The following is a 20,311-nucleotide window of genomic DNA, read 5'->3' on the forward strand; positions in this document are numbered from 1 at the left end:
TAAGCAGGACAGGCACAATGTTATTTATTGGTGTCAGTAGTAGAAAACAAATGTCAAAATAGAAATTTTTGCAGGTGATGAATGTGAAATGAAGTCAGATGATGCTGCTGAAGAGAGCAAAGATGATAATACAGGTGAAGAAAGGAGAAAAAAGAAGAAGAACAGGAACAGAAAGCGAAAGAAGAAAGTGAAACAAGAAAATGATCCGAGCAAACTTGGATTAAAGATTTTGTCCAAGTAAGTGTTATAAAACATGGAGTTCTTTTGGTGTAAGGAGGCACAAGAAATACCTGTGAGTGTAAGCTTGAGTGTAAGACTAACATAAAGTTAGGAACTATTAAAAAGATGAAAAATATGGTACAGTACCAGAACATTGAAGTGGCAGAATAGAAATTTGATGATTGGATTTGACTGTCATATGTTGTATTTATTTATTTTTTTGCTGGAGACCAAGACTAGTTGTATTGGGAATAAAATTATTTTTTGTTGATGCATCTGAGGCCAATAAAATAAAGCAGAGCAGTGCAGTGCTGAAATTCATATCTGTTCACCAAGGTGGTGATAAAGCTTTATGACTACCCCTCATACATAGCCCAGGTCACAGAAACAAACTTGTGCAGTGGTACTTGACTCAGAGGTACCTGGTTCAAATCATGTTGCTGCTAGAGGCCACGCCACTCACCTCTTCATGCTGCTCAAGTGTAAGCTATGTGCTGGGTCTGAGTTTCACTCCGGACAAACACACCCCCCCCCCCCCTCACACACACACACACACACACACACACACACACACACACTTAAAGACACAACTCACATGCTTCATGGAAGAAAAGATGCAATTGTGCATGAAGAATGAGAAATCAAATGTGCCTTAAGACTGTACTTGGGTAGGTCAGAGCAGGACCGGTTCTTTTGGGACAGTGATGTATGGTGCTCGTATTCCTACCAGTGTTATTAATATGGGACTAATTGGACTATGACTTTTGACTGCCAGAGTGTAAAAACAACTTTCTTTTGAGATGTATTTGTATTTTTAAATACCTGTGAACTATGCACTGTTACACAAATGCAGATAACTCGTAAAGAAGCATCTGCTACTGTGTTCGGTATACTTGCTGTATTGAATAAGTTTTATTTATGGTCATTTCAGTATAATAGATATGGGCAAGTATTATCGAGTGATAACACAGGTCTGCAAAAATATATTATTTGAAAGTTGTTTGAAATTTGATAACCAACTTATGTACTTTTCAGCACTGATTTCAAAAATGCAATCCATTTTTTTCTATCACATCAGATTTTCTTTTTTTTTTTTAAAAAAAAAGGAGTATTTTGGGCTATAAGAACAAAATTTAAGCAATTTATCACATTTTTTCCAATGTTATAAAATTTTATTTTATTTATATATCATGTTCTAAACTACATTTCCAGTACACTTCCATTTCTCTTTAAGCTCATAAGTCCTTATAATAACACTTTCGCTTTCTGTCAAAGCTTCTTGTATTCCTTTTGCGGCTGTGGCCTCGTTGAGAATCATCTCTTTTTATCATCCAGCAGTAGTCTGCTATCATGTTGACATTCCATCTTCCTTGATATCTTCTTTCCATTTCTTTGATGTCATGGTGGAATCTTTTGCCCTGCTCTTCACTTACATCACCAAGGTTTGTAGGGAAGTAGTCAAGATGTGAGTGGAGAAAATGAACTTTACTGCTCATGTTACAACCCAGCTTCTTAAAGTTGTCATGCATGTCTGTGATGATTGTCATGTCGTTTGGATCTCTTTTGTTTCCTAGGAAACAGGTAACAACTAATTTAAAAGATGTCCATGCTGCCTTTTCTTTTGTTTCCATTTTGTCCACAAAGTTTGGATATGTCATTAGTTTTATAATGTCTGGTCCGACAAAGATTCCTTCCTTTAGCTTTGCCTCAGATAAACTAGGTAACTGTCCACAAAGATATCTGAAACACTCCCCTTCTTTTGGCAATGCCTTAACAAATTGTTTCATCAGCCCCAACTTAATGTGAAGTGGTGGAAGTAACACCTTTTTGGGATCCACAAGGCTTTTCCTCTCGACATTTTTAACCCCTACCTGTAAGGTTTCTCTCAAGGGCCAAGCTTTTTTTATGTAGTGTAGCTTTCTGTCTCTACTGTCCTATTCACAGAGAAAGCAAAGGAACTTTGTATAGCCATTTTGTTGACCAAGCAGCATTGAAATCACTTTTAAATCAGTGTCCATTTGTGGTCTGAATAGCAGAGTTTGCTTAAAACCAGTTCAAGGTTTTCGTAACATTCTTTTAAGTGAACCGAGTGTCCAACTGGTATAGAAGCATACTGATTGCCATTTTGTAAAAGTATTGCTTTAAGGCTTCTTTTTAAAGAATCAATAAAAAGTCTCCACTCATCAGGAGCATATTCTATTTTGAAATGTGTCGTCCAGGAACATAACTGCAAAATACCAGGTCACTTTCTTGAGAGAAGAAAGATACAAACTCCTCTTCCCTTGATCGATACCAAGAAAAGGATGTACCCGGAACCAACATATGTTTATCTTTCAATCTAGATCCTAAAACCTCTGCCGATTCTTTAGAAAGGCCTGGGTATCTAACTAAATTGTTCAGTTCAGATTGTGAGAATGGAATGGGATCGGTTGAGCCAGGATCATAGCAATCTCTGTCTTTCTCACTATCACCTTGCTGAGCCAATGGCTCATGATCATCTATATCACCCAAAGAATCTGGAGGAGAGGTTATTGGTACTTCATGTTGAAATATGGCTTCCCGGCTATTACACAAGTTGAAAATATGGTCACTATTTTTTATAAACTTAAATTTGCCATATTTCGTGACAGTACCTTTTCCATTAGACGTTTGCAAGCAAATATAAGTCTTGGCTTCAGTTGTCTAAGTATGATTCCACAATGCATCGTTGTCGGCTGCAGAAAATGACGTGGTTCAGCGTGTTTCTCTCATTTTGGTGTTTCAAATACAGTTTCTTCCAATGTAGTTTCTTCTTTTCAGATAATACAAAAATAATAGTTAACATAATTCAAAATTATTTATGACTGCGACCTTCACATTGTTCTTCCGTCAACACACACCAAGAGTTAGCTTCCGACTCGGACCGACTATAGTCAAAGACTACTCCAACGTCAAAGATATTTTACACAATCAGTTTCTTTGCTATTCTTCGATACATTTTCTAATAGTAATCAATATGCTTTTACTCTCAAAAACAGAAGTAAATTAACATATAATAAGACAAATTATAATAAATTCTGACAAAAATATAAGAAAACATTTTCAATTCAGTATCGACAAATACGGTAAAAAAATAACATCTCCCAGATCCATTACAACTGCTCCCCAGGGCTTTTGTTGTTATGGACATATACAACAAAATCCCGACAACATCCAGTGATGGATCTGTATTACACAATTAGTACATTAATGATGCAGTCTGATAACCTCTCCCAAATTTGGACTCTTTGAATCTGTGGACTTGTTACTGGCTATTGTTGCAATGATACTTCCCCATCAATCCCATACACAAAAATTTCAAGTAAAGAAATTATTTAACATGACAAATATACATGGTATAAAACATACATGAGAAATATTCTAACATACAGCATACAGATTGAAAATAATAGAAAGGTAAAACTCATTTCCTAGAATAAGATTTAAATTAATTTTTTTTTTATATTAATGTTAATTTCATTATGCTTACATATTGTAACAGTAAAAATGATACTGGACATATATAGTGTAATGTGTTTTTCTCTATATTTGCCTTTTATATATATATATATTTTAACTTCTGATTTTTTTTTAATTTTTATATTTTTTTATTAGTCATGGTTTTTTGTTTTTTGTATATATTTTTTTTGCTTATGATTTTCTTTTTAAATTTTTTTTACTCATGTTTTTTTTTGTATTTTGTATTTTTTTTATGATTTTCTTCTTTTAGTACAGCTAAAGATACATCAGTATTATCTAAATTTTTGCAATTGTTTATATACACTTGCCTTTCTACTACAATATTACTACAAGTCACATTCTTGTGAAGAGTACTTTTGCTCCCCACAACATCAGTATAAACAACAATAAACTGCTCATATATCATGAGGCTTTATCTAAAATTGGTTTTGAAACTTATACCTTTGCATGCATGTCCTCACATGCATGCCTTCACCCACAGGGAAGACTTAGCTTCCAAAATTAGAAAAATTCAGAAATGCTCACTAGGGAGACTTTTTTTGTAAAAAAGTAAAAATAAATCTTTCTCTCATTCTTTGTTAAATCAGTGTTTTTTCATCAGTTTCAATTATTATGTGACTTCAAATTATTAATTTATACATGCAAATATACACACTTGGTTGTACAGGCAGTTTTGTTCTAACAAGCGTATTCTAGTGGAGGACTTTTGTTTTAGATGATAATAGATTATTTAAATTTTTTAAATTATGATTTCTGTTTATACAGTTTTAAAGAGACAACATTCCTGAGACCAAATAATTTCTTTGACTTAGGATACACCAAACGATAAGCATTAGGGTGTGGATTTTCTATGACTTTTCTCATGCTTGAGCAACATTCTGCTTGCAAATGCTATGGTACAATGTATCTTAACTCCATTCTCTACTCTTTCTTGAAATAACTCTGCTCCAAGCCCATAATTACTGCTATCAGTGATCAAACAAAATGGTAAATTAAAATCAGGTCTGTGTAATAAGTGTTGCTTCCTCAACTCTTGCTTAATTTTATCAAACTCTTCCTGACAACTTTTATCCCAAACCCAAACAGTGTTTTTCTTAAGTAACTGACTTAAACATGGTGCATTCAGACTCTGATCACTTATATGTTTTCGGTAATAACCGCATAACCCAAAGAACGACTTTGTTTTTTAGTCTTAGGAATAAGAATTTCTGAAATTGCTTTAATTTTTTCTGGATCTGCCAAAATTCCCTTGTCTGTGACAACATGACCCAAAAATTTTAATTCAGAAACTGCAAATTTACATTTCTCTAATTTCAATGTCATCCCCCCTTTTCTAAGTTTTTCACAAACTGACTTCAAAATCAAAAAATGTTCCTCCCAATTTTTCCCTGTAACCAAAATGTCATCTACATAGATTATCAGTTTAGACGCAAGTTCTTGCCCCAGTACATGATCCAAAGCTCTTATAAATTCGGAAACAGAAGAATTTAACCCAAATGGCACAACACAATATTGGTAACTCTTACCATTGTACAAGAAAGCAGTATATTTTCTAGAATTAACCGAAAGTGGTACTTGATGAAAACCCGAAGTTAGATCCAAACTTGACATATATTTTATATCTGTAAATTTATAGAGTAACTCATCAATATTTTCAGGATGGTCTGTCTGTCTGAACAAAATTTTGTTTAAGTGTCTAGAGTCCAAAACCAATCTTACTCCACCATCTTTTTTCGAAACTACTACTAGAGGATTATTATATGCACTGATACTCCTTTCTATTATATTACATCCTTCCATCTTTTTCAGCTCTTTCTCAACAGCAGGTCTTTTTGATATTGCAATAGTGTATGGTTTTATGAAAAATGGTTCATGAGGTTTTACCTGAAGCTCACACTGGTAACCCTTTACCCTACCAGGTATGTCACTGAAAACATCACTGTATTCCCACAGCAGATTTTCTAACTGTTGTTTTTGCTCCCCAGATAAATTTTGTGTTTCTGAAATTTTCAAATTTACTAAATTCCCAAATTCAACTTCATCAGTATCAAATCTATGAATTTCAATATTCTCCAATCTATTTTCTTTTAGTAAATTAATACTGTCAAAATTTCCATTACTCTGATCACCAAGTGTGTTCACAAAATTTGTCTGAATGTATTCCCTTTCATTAGTTTCTATCAAAAGTTTTCTTCCAACCCAATCAAATGCTGTATTTACTTTTACTATCCAATTCATACCCAAAAGAAAATCCTCATTAAATTCCTGATTTACAAAACATCCATGTGTGAACAACTTGCCTTCAATTAAAAATGTCACTAAAGCCTGGCTTTTTACCAATTTACTGCTCTTCCCAGTAGCACCTTTTATCTTTACCCCAACAACTGGCAGTTCAACATAATCTTTCCCCACTTTCAATTTCTTGCTTAACCTTTCAGATATTCCTGAGATCTCACTTCCTGTATCGATTAAACATTTACCAATCCATGACCCAATTTGAACTTTTATATAAGGACTGCAAAATTGATCACTTTTCTCAGAACCTGTATCCTCATGTAATAAATCACTTTCAATTTCCCCAAACCTATACTTATCAGAATCATATGGCATATCATTACATGTATTATTTGTCACAGTTATAAAATTTGCACAAGACACAAAATTGTCATGAGTACTCTCTATTATCTCAAATAGCCAAGAATTTTCATCCAAATCACATTGTATACTATTGAAGTACTTATCCTTCAGCTTTTCAAAAATAAAATATCTCATCTTTTTCCACCACTCAGGACATACAATTTCATATACATTAATAAGCATCTTTCTAAAGTTCTTGTCAAAAGAAATAGTTTCACTGTTCAGCCCTATATTCATAAGAAATGTGTGTGTATCATTAGTATCTATAAAAGTTTCACTTAGGTAAGAAGTTATACATGTGTCATCGTTATTTGTGTAGTCAGATTCTTTACCAGCAACATCTAAATTCACACTTTTACATACACCCAGATTGCGAGTATTATTCATCCTGGTAACATCCCTGGGAATTTCTATAATATTCTCTCTATTTAATCCATTTTCAACCATGTGTATACCCAACTCCCTATTCAAACTAATGAAATACCTTTCCTCAACATCATCATCAATACCATTACCATCATTATCAACTTTATCAACAACATCATTATCATTACACATATTCAGGTCATACACATTCAAATTATCCCCCAAAATATTATTTCCCCTTTCTAAAGTTACCAGATTCCCTTTCACCAACATTTTCATTCTCACAGCATGCATTCTCTCTTTCATTCACACACATCTCTAAACTACTACAAATTACATCATCTGACAAAGTGTTGTTCTTTTCTGCCCAAGTGTAAAACTCTGTTAAATTAAATGAATCACAATTACTTTTATCTACTGTATGTTCTTGTGTATTGAAAATGTTATCTTTATCATTATTATTTTCCTCTTGAAATTTCTTCAATAAGTAACAACTAATGACCTCATGTGATAGCGTAGGTTTGGAACTGACCTGTTTGGGTTTATGATAGTCACATCCATTGGTCCTTTCATCATGCTCACCTTCTGCCTCAACCTTGCGGACCTTCAAGGGGGCGTCTACTCGTTTTTTATTTCCGGTTCCTGTTTGAACTGCTGATTATGGTTCTGCCAATGTCTCTGATCAACATTTCTGATCCCATTCCTATGCCATCCATTACCTGATTGTTGGTAGTTTCTATTGTACTGACCTCTATCAAAATTTCTGTGATTTTGATCCCTAAAGTGTTCTCTATTTTGTTGATTATTAACGCGAAAATGTTGTTCTTGTTTTGGATAAAAATTATGGTCCTTCTTTACAAAATTGTTATATCCCCCTGAATTTTGACTGACACCATGATAATTGTTTTGTTCCCTTTTTTGAAAGTTGTCATTTCCCCAATTTTGACCATTACCTTTCTGAGTAAACCCACTGTGTGTTCTTGTTGTTACCCTATCCAACTTTTCAATATAATTGAGAAACTGCTCTACATTACTATCAGGACAATAAACTAAACTCAACTGCATTGCTGATGGCAATCTTCTCTTTAAGGTATCAATTTTGATCAAGTCATCCAAAGGTTTTGTTAAATGAATAAGTTTGTGAAGTTCACTTTTGCAAAATTGTTTCATGTTCCCATCTGATTCCCTATAGTTTCGCCCATTCAAAAATTCACTTTTGATTCTAGTTTGTTTAAGATCATGCCAAAATTTTTCCAAAAATTTTGATTCAAATTCTGAAAAGGTCATCCCCAAAGTTACAATCTGGTTTGCCCAAGTCAAAGCTTCCCCTTCCAAGAATTTTTTCACAAATTTAATTTTTATTTCATCTGGTGAGTGAGGTAAAAAACAATCCTTACAATACTGCATAAAATCAACGGGATGTAAGGGTCCATCTACCGAAAAGTGCTTCACTGGAATATTAGATATAAGATTACACGTGTTGACATTGTAATTTTTGCTTTGAAATTCAATGTCAAAACTTTCAATTTTTTCGCTAAGTTCTTTGACAGATTTTTTGTTTTCCAAATCATAGCATTCTTTTTTTTCTTCTAGAGTAACCAAACGATTGTCAGTTTCTTGTTGTACATTTTTAACTAAAACTTTTGTATTCTCATCCAAATTTTTAATTTCCCCTTTTATCTCATTAAAATCAATTAAATTTCTTTCCCTATCTTTCAGTTACTTTTGCTTCCACAGATTCAATTTTTTCCTCAACACTGCCAACTCTGTTCGAAAGCTCACCCACTTGGGTATTGACTGCTTGGACTTGCAACAAAATGTTATCAATTTTTTCATCCCAGTATGTCTTATTGTCGTCAACTGATTGTTTAATTTCTTTCGTGAAATTTACAAGAAAACTTTTTAAATCAAATTGATTGGTTCTTTCTCTTTCATTTGACCTGTCCTGATGTTCTTAGTCTATTAAATTACTACTTTCTACTTTAGGCACAATACTCTCGAAAATCTCATAAGTCATTGTGAAGAACAAAAATTTATACACAACAATACAAAACAAGATAAAAATATTGTTTTAACAAAATACGAGGGTTTCGTGACTTATCTGGAACACTCTTCTACTGTTGCAAAACCACGTTTTCCATCCATGTGATTGTTGACCAAAATTCTTGAAGTATTTTCTTCTGTCGAAAATTATATTTTTTGCCGAAACATTTCTTCTCCAAAACTTTTACTTCCCGATGAACACAAACATTGTAACACACATTCTGAAGAAACTGGTATTAACACACAAAAATTTTCTTCCTCGTAGCACTGTTGAAGATCTCGTGAACACAATATCCCGGCTACAGTCCCCAGTTGAAATATGGCTTCCCGGCTATTACACAAGTTGAAAATATGGTCACTATTTTTTATAAACTTAAATTTGCCATATTTCGTGACAGTACCTTTTCCATTAGACGTTTGCAAGCAAATATAAGTCTTGGCTTCAGTTGTCTAAGTATGATTCCACAATGCATCGTTGTCGGCTGCAGAAAATGACGTGGTTCAGCGTGTTTCTCTCATTTTGGTGTTTCAAATACAGTTTCTTCCAATGTAGTTTCTTCTTTTCAGATAATACAAAAATAATAGTTGACATAATTCAAAATTATTTATGACTGCGACCTTCACATTGTTCTTCCGTCAACACACACCAAGAGTTAGCTTCCGACTCGGACTGACTATAGTCAAAGACTACTCCAACGTCAAAGATATTTTACACAATCAGTTTCTTTGCTATTCTTCGATACATTTTCTAATAGTAATCAATATGCTTTTACTCTCAAAAACAGAAGTAAATTAACATATAATAAGACAAATTATAATAAATTCTGACAAAAATATAAGAAAACATTTTCAATTCAGTATCGACAAATACGGTAAAAAAATAACATCTCCCAGATCCATTACAATGTCCATGAGAAACAGGGGCTAATGGCTGATTGAATGTTAGGGTAAGAGATTTCCTTTTTGTTTTTCAAATTGAAACCTGGTACATTGCAAGAGCAAAAATAGCAGTCATCACTATGATTTTTGGGCTCCCTCCAAACCATTGGTGTACCAAAATGTAAGGACTGCTTTTTACATTGAAACCATTGTCTCAGTTCTTCAGCAGACACTGAACAAACTTAGTGTGGGGCCCAAGACTTATGTTGATCGCCTAACTTTATACCAAAATAGGCGAAATATACTTTTTCAACAATATCGGAAATGTTTCTTTGTTGCTTTTTAACGGTATAGTTACCACAAATGTAGCAAAAGCAATCTGGCGAGTTTATGCATCCTCTGGTAACCATTGTCCATAAAACAACTTCACAACACAAGAAAACAGTCACAACTTTAAAGCAGTAGTAACAACAACATGTGAACAGCACAGAGTGAAGAGGTACTGTGAACTGAAGGACAATAGCAGAAACTCACTGCTTGGTGATGGTGGGGGAAGGGGTAGCGTGATAGGCAGGCACTGACATGAAAATACTGCTGGTTTCTACTAATTACTTTTTATTTTACCTATATCTTGTATAAAAATGGGTCAGTAACAGTTTATGGAGATCCTAAAAACCAAAATTCAGACTCACTAGAGTGCTGAAATATCGAAAAAAGCTAAAACTAGACAAGCAATTTGTGAAATAACTGTACGTGATGGAATTTTTTCACTATTTTTCCCGAAAACAGCATTGAAAACAATATAAAAATCACTTAATAAATTTGAAACAATTTTTATGTTGCAGACCTTTGTAATTGGAATGTGTGTTGCAGGCGCGAATGGAAACGCCTCCGAAATAAATACCTTGACTTGCAGCGTAGCAAAATGAAGGCAGTGAAGCAGCATCTGGCGAGAGCGAGGTGGGCATCTCAGACTCCCCGTGCATACAGCGAGGATGGTGAAAATCACCATGAAGTGGCACAGCAGCAAGCAGTTGTGTCTTCAGACCCTCCTCGAACTGTGTTTACTCCGGGCGTCATAGCACATGTTACACTTGACGAGCCTCTCACAGATGTAGCGAAGTTCAAGGTAAATTTTGAGGAATCCTTACTGAATTGGTTAACAAATTAAGATACTGAATGGAGGTTCATATTGAATGTAGTCAGCCAAAAGCAATGGCAAGGTGCTATAATTGTAAAGAGACAATCTCATCAGTTAGTTTAGTTGCAGGGAGATCTACAGCAAAAACAAATTTGGGTTACAGCCCAAACGTATGTGTAGTCATTAGTCATTAAAATGAAGAGGGACGCTCACTTAGAAGTGAAAGAGCATACTTAACTGTGTACAGTGACACCTCACTGCCAACTTGTTGGAGTTGTCTAAATCCAGGCTGGAAAGTAAACCGTTGTTGGGGGCTAAAGACTACCACATGTGTGAATATGATGAATTTGTGAGAAGTGTCCATAAGAGGTTTGTTGTTCATTGGACTTGAACTACAGTTCTTCAGCACAAAGAATGCAGTGTCTTTATATTTGTTTGTTAGCAGAGTTTCAACACTAACTTTTGCTGAAAAAATTGTTTTCCTAAAGATTACTGTGTTACTTAACTCCAAGAAAATGCGCTTTTCCTGTCTTCTTGAACTCTACTATTTTGGCATTCAGAGTATCTCAGTTATTGAGTTTTATGCTACATTTACAATATTGTACAAATTTAGTTATGCAGTTAAATAGTTTTGTATGTTATTGAAAATATAATTTTCACTTCACGCACAGCCCACTTTCAACTTTTTGTTCTTAAGATTTTCTTAGACCCACATCGTAATCAGTAACTTCACTCTTACTTTTCCAGGAGCCCTTTAACACATTCCTGTCACTACCAGTAGAAACTACAGGCATGTTGTGATTTCCCCTAACAGTAAGAGAAGAATTACGTGTGTGCGGCTTTCCTGATTGTTTCTTCATGACGCATTATTTTGGAGCAGTGACTGCTTAAAACCAGTTATTCGCTTTTTAGTACTTTGGAGTGCTACTAAATGGATGTTCCTGCTTCCATAAAGGGCTATGTGACTTGAAATACATGTTACAGGCATAATCAGTTCCCACACATTCGATGTTGCAGTGAACTTCCATAATTGTTTTGATCACAAAAGTTTATCATAAAATGGGGAACATTTTGACTGATGAAGAAATTCTGAGGCTGCTTGAAGAATCTGATTCCAAAATTGATGATAACAGTTTTGGAATCAATGACAGTTTTCCTGAAACACACAGTAATCTACTTTCCTTTGTCTTGTAAGCGGGAGCCACATAAAAAGTTTCCGGCTTTGTGGGACTGCGGCAGTCACTGTGGTGTGCATGGAATGTGTTAAAATACCTTCATAGATCTTTTGCATCACAAACAGCTGTAGTCCACATGCTTTACTTTGCATAAAAATTTGGTTTCATTTATAGGATAAGTCTTGAAAATCAGTTCTCTCTTGTTTATTTCTTTATTGTCTCCTTTAGCCCTTCATAATATCATTTTTGAGAGCTACAAGTTGAATTATCAAAATGTATGATAATATAAGGAGCGTTCAAATGAAAAGGTACAATACATCATTAACTAGACCAGTTGAAATTTACAGGCCACTTCGGGGTAATACAGTGAGACATCTAAGGACACGAAGGTAGTGTCGTCACTTCCACCTAAAAGAGTCAAAGCTGTGCCCTCAGCAAACAATGTGATGCTAACTGTCTTTTTTTACGTCCGAGGTCTGATACTGATTGAATTCCTCAAGCATGGAAAAACCATTAACAGTGATGTGTGCTGTGAGACACTCCATAGCCTGTGCAAGTCCATCAAAAGCAAATGGCCTGTGCTGCTCATGGAGGGAGTGATTCTACTCCATGATAATGCATGTCCACATATCTCCAAGATAACACAATGTATAATGGCCAAGTTCGAGTGGGAGTAGTGATGTTACATGTCATTCATAGAAAGACATGTTCCACATCCTCGATATCCATTGGCCAACAAAAGATATCCGTGGATTAAGGTAGTTAGTAAGCAGGAAGCACCCACTTTCGTGAGAGGTTTTGATGGTTTGTGCAGATCAGAATTGTACCAATCCTGTGGCCACAGACTGGCACTTCTACATGCTGGGTGAGTCACTTGCTCTGTAGAGCCGCAAGGGAAAGACATGGAGTGCATGTGACCTCCATAATGCCAAAGAAATAATCACGGCATTGGTGTTCAGATTTTATCACCCTAATGTTCCGAGACTTCCAGGTAATGGACACGTGACAACATGTAGCTGGAATGTAATGCATGTGTAGTCAATTCATTAAGAGAAGTTAGAGTTATACATGATAGGAAATACATTGAGTTTAACTTCCTTGGAACAAGTGAAGTCTCTTTCAGCATCTTGGACACAACAGATCAAAGTCCATGGAGAGAAGCTGTGTCACAGTTCAAGGGTACTGAATAGCAGGGCCATTGTGAAGCATTGGTATTGTATGGTGACCGCAAGAAAGAAGGAAGAGAAGCATGAAATCTAGCAAGATACGGAAGTTACTGATTGATCACTAGACTTTTTCAGTGGCCTGTTCCTAACAGCCCAATTAGGGAAATAAAGCCTAAGGAAACATTCCAGCAGCTTGAGCATCTGTCCTACAGCCCAGACTTGCCATCCTGCGACTTCAGTGAGTTTGGTCTGCAAGAAAAACATCTCTGAGGGAAGCACTTCACTTCAGACAACAAAGTGAAGGACACAGTGGACTGGCTCCTGCTATGGTGACAGGAATTCTGTGAAAAGGGAGTATTTCGGCTCGTGAAACGCGGGATAGTTGTTCTCAGGCGTCTGGTGATTACTTCTGAATAAAGACTCCAGTTATACCCACAGTATTGTTTCATACCGTTTTCTCTGAACCTCCCTCATACATGTAAAAGTCAGTCAGTTCATTGGTAGTCATCCTAAAGCTATTTGGAATGGTGTTATGAAACGCATAATCCCCTCATCATAAAATGGACTTCCACTTGTTTGATATTTCCTGTTCATAATATCAATGCTAATTGCATACTATTAACTCCTGTTTCCCCAACTTAAATCCCTTTGAGCACATATGGGATACATTAGAGAGAGATTTTGCAACATGACCACAAACATCAGTTGCCTTCCACCAGTTGTCAGCCACGATGGTGGAGGAATGGAACGCCCTATCGTAACAACTACTTACCGACTTTATGCCAGCATGAGAGTACAATGCTGCCCATGGTGATCACAAATCCTGTTAAGAACCACGTCCCGCCTTTTGTAATGTCCAGGGGAACATCATAAATTGTGGTGGCTTAAGTGTAATTATTGTCTTTCAATTTAAGTGTCATTTCTGTTTGTGTCATTGTGTATTTCTTTCAGTTACCTTCTGCACTATACTGTAGCAGTTCTTTCCATGTATGATCCAAGTTTCAGTGAGCTATACTACTTAGCAGTTACACATCATGCTAAAGTTACTTTCATCCTTAAATTTTGCTCATCCGTGTTCTTGAAAGCACTGTAATTTTCATTTATTATAATTGTGCATCCGACTTAGTGCAGAAATTAATAAAAACATTGTTGTTTTAGATATTTATTTTGCATTTCTAGCATTCTCTCACTTGGTGGCATACTTTATATAAACATGATAGCTATTGTAATGATAATGACTGCTTTATTGTTTTGTATGACATGACTACTTAATTGTTTGTTTATTTATTTATTTACTTACATAGTTTATGCCCACATTGTAGCACTAAAATCAAACATAATACAATAGAGTCTACAATGATTAAGTTTAGGTCTTAGTAGTCAGCAATTTATTTGTTTTCCAAAATTTCTTCATTCGTTGTGATCTGGCTGCTCTTTCTTTTCCAGATATGACATACTTCTTCCATTCTGGTGGTTTGAATGTCAGCAGTGTGTATTTGTTCTTCAGAAGCAGTTTCTCTTCTCTGTGTTTAATTTGGTGTGTGGTGATGTTCAATTTGTCCAGATCACTTTGTACTTCTTTAAACCACGTGTTTTTGGTTTTACTGTTGCAGAAGTAGTCAAAAAGTTGCTTCAGGATTCTAGTATTTGGTAGGCAAGATGTGTGGCTGAAAAATGCAGTCCTTCTTTTCCGCATCGTATCAATAATGGATTCACTTTCTTTATACCCACTACTGATTTGGGCAGAAATCTCCATTGCTCATTAACTTGATGCTTTTTACTGGTAATTGTTTGGAGTATTCTTTTATCAACTTTCTGCAATTTGTCAGTTGTTGCTTGAGTATTTAGTTTTAATAGTGTTTCACTTGCATATGTTGCTTCTGGTTTAATGACGGAGGAGTAATGTCGAAATTTAGCATTTATTGAGAGAAATTGTTTTTTGTAGGTTGGCCAAGTGATTCTCTGTGCTCGCTGTAGTTTCAATGTTCTACTCTCTATTGATGCTGTTTCGTTAGCATTCCAGTAATAATCTTACCAAGCTATTTAAACTTTTTTACTGCTTTAATATTTTAATCATTATGGAGTATGATACAGGATGTATCAACTGGGAAGCTGGGCATAATTTCAGTTTTCTCAAATGAAATTTGCGATCCAACCTTTGCCGCTAATCATTCTAGTTGTTCTATCTGAACCTTTGCTTCATCAGTATTGTTTGCTAGCAGCGCCAAATCATCTGCAAATGCAAGGCAGTTAAGTCGAATCTTTTTTCCACTCTTAACAGATGGTGGACATATTTTGTTCCATTCACGCATGATTTTCTCCAGCACATAATTGAAGAATAATGGAGACAATCCATCGCCTTGTCGAAGGCCAGTATGTATCTCAAAACGTTCAGAGAATTCATTTCTGAACCTTACTCTATAGGGTTATTACAAATGATTGAAGCGATTTCACAGCTCTACAATAACTTTATTATTTGAGATATTTTCACAATGCTTTGCACACACATACAAAAACTCAAAAAGTTTTTTTAGGCATTCACAAATGTTCAATATGTGCCCCTTTAGTGATTCGGCAGACATCAAGCCGATAATCAAGTTCCTCCCAGACTCGGCGCAGCATGTCCCCATCAATGAGTTCGAAAGCATCGTTGATGCGAGCTCGCAGTTCTGTCACGTTTCTTGGTAGAGGAGGTTTAAACACTGAATCTTTCACATAACCCCACAGAAAGAAATCGCATGGGGTTAAGTCGGGAGAGCGTGGAGGCCATGACATGAATTGCTGCGTGGAGGCCATGACATGAATTGCTGATCATGATCTCCACCACGACCGATCCATCAGTTTTCCAATCTCCTGTTTAAGAAATGCCGAACATCATGATGGAAGTGCGGTGGAGCACCATCCTGTTGAAAGATGAAGTCGGCGTTGTCGGTCTCCAGTTGTGGCATGAGCCAATATTCCAGCATGTCCAGATACACGTGTCCTGTAATGTTTTTTTCGCAGAAGAAAAAGGGGCCGTAAACTTTAAACCGTGAGATTGCACAAAACACGTTAACTTTTGGTGAATTGCGAATTTGCTGCACGAATGCGTGAGGATTCTCTACCGCCCAGATTCGCACATTGTGTCTGTTCACTTCACCATTAAGAAAAAAATGTTGCTTCATCACTGAAAACAAGTTTCACACTGAATGCATCCTCTTCCATGAGCTGTTGCAACCACACCGAAAATTCAAAGCGTTTGACTTTGTCATCAAGTGTCAGGGCTTGTAGCAATTGTAAACAGTAAGGCTTCTGCTTTAGCCTTTTCCGTAAGATTTTCCAAACCGTCGGCTGTGGTACGTTTAGCTCCATGCTTGCTTTATTCGTCGACTTCCGCGGCCTACGCGTGAAACTTGCCTGCACGCGTTCAACCGTTTCTTCGCTCACTGCAGGCCGACCCATTGATTTCCCATTACAGAGGCATCCAGAAGCTTTAAACTGCGCATACCATCGCCGAATGGAGTTAGCAGTTGGTGGATCTTTGTTGAACTACATCCTGAAGTGTCGTTGCACTGTTATGACTGACTGATGTGAGTGCATTTCAAGCACGACATACGCTTCCTCGGCTCCTGTCGCCATTTTGTCTCACTGCGCCCTCGAGCACTCTGGCGGCAGAAACCTGAAGTGCGGCTTCAGCCGAACAAAACTTTATGAGTTTTTCTATGTATCTGTAGTGTGTCGTGACCATATGTCAATGAATGGAGCTAAAGTGAATTTATGAAATCGCTTCAACCATTTGTAATAGCCCTGTAGCTTTGGTATTTCGAAGGGTGATTGCAGTGAGGTTGACAAGTTTCTGATGTAAACCAAATTCTTTAAGAATTGACAGCAGATATTCATGATGGATACTATCATAGGCTTTTTTAAAATTGACAAAGGTGATCACTAGCATCCTGCCCTTTGATGTTTCATTATCCATTTGAGACTAATAATTTGATTAGGACAGCTTTGTCCTGGACGAAAGCCTTCTTGATATTCACCTAGTTCACCATCAAACTGTTAATGAATTCTGAAATTCAGAACCTTGGAAAAAAATTTATTAGTAATATCCAGCAGGATATAACCCTATAATTATTTGGATTCCATCTATCTCCTTTTTTTGTGTAGTGGATGGATTATCACAACATTCCATTCCTCTGGTAACTTCTCAGTATTCATAACATCTCAGTATTCCAAATGTCAGTAAGGTGTTTGTCTAAGTCCAGAATAGTTTGTACATTTGCATATATCCAAAGTTCTGCCACTAGTTGGTTCTCACCAGCTGCTTTATAATTCCGAAGTGAGTTAATCGCTGCTTGTACTTCATCTGGATGTGGTGGTATAACTCTTTCTAAATGCGTTTTGTTTCTTGGATAGGGGTCAAATTCCAAATGATGTTCAGGTTCCCCACTATTTAGTAACTGTTTGAAATATTTAGCTTATGTCATTGAAGTGTCATAATTGTTATGTGCTACCTTTCAGTTTGTATCCTTCATCATAAGAGTAGGTGGAGTGTATTTTGACTGGTACTGTTTGAATGTCTGATAGTAATCTCTTGTCTTGTGGCATTAGAAAGCATCCTCGATAGATTTTAGCGAGGTCTTATGAAATTGCCTTTTGACCCTTGTAATTTCTTTGGCAGTGGACCGTCTAGCATTTATTAATTCCTCCCTGTAGCTTTCAGTTCTCTTTTGTTGGTCATGTAATCAGGCCTTATGTCTATGTTGAATTACTACATCACATTTCTCATTCCACCAAGCGTGTTTCTTGCATTTCCGTACAGGAGCTACTTTTTCAGCCAAGGCTTTTAATCTGTTGACAGTGGCTTCTAGATTGCCACTTAAAGGTATTCTTGATTTCTCGTAATATATCTGATTATTAATAATATAACTAGGGTCATGTGTTCTCTTTGTATCTAATTAACTTTTGAGGTTTGCTTTTTCTTTTAGGTGTCAGTTTGATTTTAGTTTTTGAAATGTGGTGGTCCAAATCAACATCGATGCCATGCAGCACTTTAACATTATAGATTTCCTTATGGAATTTCTGATCCATGGCCACATGATCTATCTGGAACTCTCCTAGCTTGACGTTAGGGCACTTCCATGTCATTAACTTATGTGGTCTTCTCTTAAACCTTGTTGTCTTCAAAACCAATCCATTTGTAGTACAAAATTCAATTAATTCCCCCATTCTTGTTTGTAAGTTTAGCGCTGGCCATCGCCTCACCACATCTCGAAATTTCTTCTCTCGTCCTATCTTCACATTACAGTCCCCAAGCAGAATTTTAATGTTAGTATCCAGTATGGTCCTTACTAGTTGATCAAGTTCATCCCAGAATTTTTCCGTTGCGTCCTTGTCAGTTCTGTTTTTAACATTAGTTTGAGCATGAACACGTATCAGTGTGTATCTTGTGTTTTCCACCTTAATTGTTAACAATGCCATTCTTGAGGAATTGGATGAAAAATTCTCAATGGAATCCAATATTCTGTTATGTACCAAGAAATCCACACTGAATTGAGGAACATTTTCTATTACCCTTTCTCCTGGTGGTCCCTTACAAAGTTGATATCCTCCTTATTCAATCGGGTCCTGGTCAGTATTGCATAACTCTTGAAGAGCTGCGATAACTATGTTCTGTTGATCTAAGACATCTGTTAAATGTTTCAATTTACCAACTTTCCTTGAAGAATTAATATTTACTGTTGCAAAATACAAAAATCTTCCTGGTTTGTTAAATTTTAGCACCTTCTTATGTGGGAGATGTTTCATGTTTGTTTGTTCATTCAGTGCATCACTAGACGCTCCGACTCATCTTTGTCCTATATGTGACATCCCACCGTATCCGAATGGTGTCTTCGACTGGATAATCTCATAGTGTCTGTCCAAACCGGTGGATTCTTTCACTAGAAGACTCCTCATATTTGTTTGATTGTCTGATCAGTGATCAAGTATCTGACCAAGGTCTGGGTTAATTGTTTAATACAAAGCTTTACAATGTTTGTCATATGTACAAGCTGAAAAACTTGTAATTTCATAAAAAAAAGTATTTTAGTGCCACATACCTTTCAAAGATACTGTAGCCAAATCTCTATATACATTTCAAAGATACACTGTGGCCAATCCTCATGTTTGCCACTATCTAAACCTCTCATTTCTCATAATGTATTGGCACAAGTTGGGAAAAACCAAAGAATGTATTAATACACCTGTGGAAAAAACAGTACACTCTACAGAGAAGTAAGTTTGTTTTGTATCCATACTTTCTTCTGAAACCTACGGGGCAAAACCATGTAATGTTGCATAGTTATAATCATCAAAATTATGATAAATCTTGTTATTTCATTTTTTTATATTTTTTTCATTTCTATCTGAACAGAGTGATGTAAGAGGATATTCTGATGTGCAGTACGTTGACATCTTAGAAGGGACGAATGAAGCATATGTGAGATTTTCTACACCATCATCTGCTGCACATTTTGTTCAAGAGAAGCCTTTTGGCAGTATGGAGATCCTCTCTGGTAAGTGTTGCCTGTAATGATGTAACACAGAATTCCAGGTAAGATTGTTGTTCCTATTTGATATTAGATGTGTGGATAAAAAAGGGGTGGTCGTGCGGTTAAAGGCGCTGCAGTCTGGAACCGCAAGACCGCTACGGTCGCAGGTTCGAATCCTGCCTCGGGCATGGATGTGTGTGATGTCCTTAGGTTAGTTAGGTTTAACTAGTTCTAAGTTCTAGGGGACTAATGACCTCAGCAGTTGAGTCCCATAGTGCTCAGAGCCATTTGAACCATTTGATAAAAAAGGGGATATCTGTAAGGAATTGTGTGCTAAATTTAGTCACAGTATTACTTGTAATAATAAGATTGTCACTAAATTTGGTACAAAATTGGAGTCTGATTGTTGTATTTATCCATTAAACATGTCAACCTTTATACATGAACAGATTTGTCATCAAAATGAAACTGCAGTCAACAAAAATATTGTGTCTATCAAGGTTGTAAGTCAATCTGTCTGTGAAGTTGCTTGGACTCGACTACCCGGTCTAAATGAACTCAATGTAATCATCGGATGTTTATACCCACCAGCCAATTTCACTGTAACACTTGTAGGATCATTCAAAGAAAGTCTGCATGTACTAATGTGGATATACCCAGAACATGCAGTATTAG

The 20,311-nt window shown here is 36.1% G+C and overlaps 1 protein-coding gene across 1 annotated transcript in view; it reads left to right on the forward strand.

Moving 5' to 3' along the window:
* LOC126416908 (la-related protein 7) overlaps positions 1-20,311 on the forward strand; it is a 107,475-nt gene that overhangs the window by 68,386 nt on the left and 18,778 nt on the right. The window contains exons 6-8 of the mRNA XM_050084794.1: positions 75-237; positions 10,516-10,771; positions 19,519-19,660. Of these exons, the coding sequence (XP_049940751.1) occupies positions 75-237; positions 10,516-10,771; positions 19,519-19,660 (561 nt within the window). The remainder of the gene's footprint in view (positions 1-74; positions 238-10,515; positions 10,772-19,518; positions 19,661-20,311) is intronic.

The sequence above is a fragment of the Schistocerca serialis genome, chromosome 1, assembly GCF_023864345.2.
Source record: "Schistocerca serialis cubense isolate TAMUIC-IGC-003099 chromosome 1, iqSchSeri2.2, whole genome shotgun sequence".
Lineage (NCBI taxonomy): Eukaryota > Metazoa > Arthropoda > Insecta > Orthoptera > Acrididae > Schistocerca > Schistocerca serialis.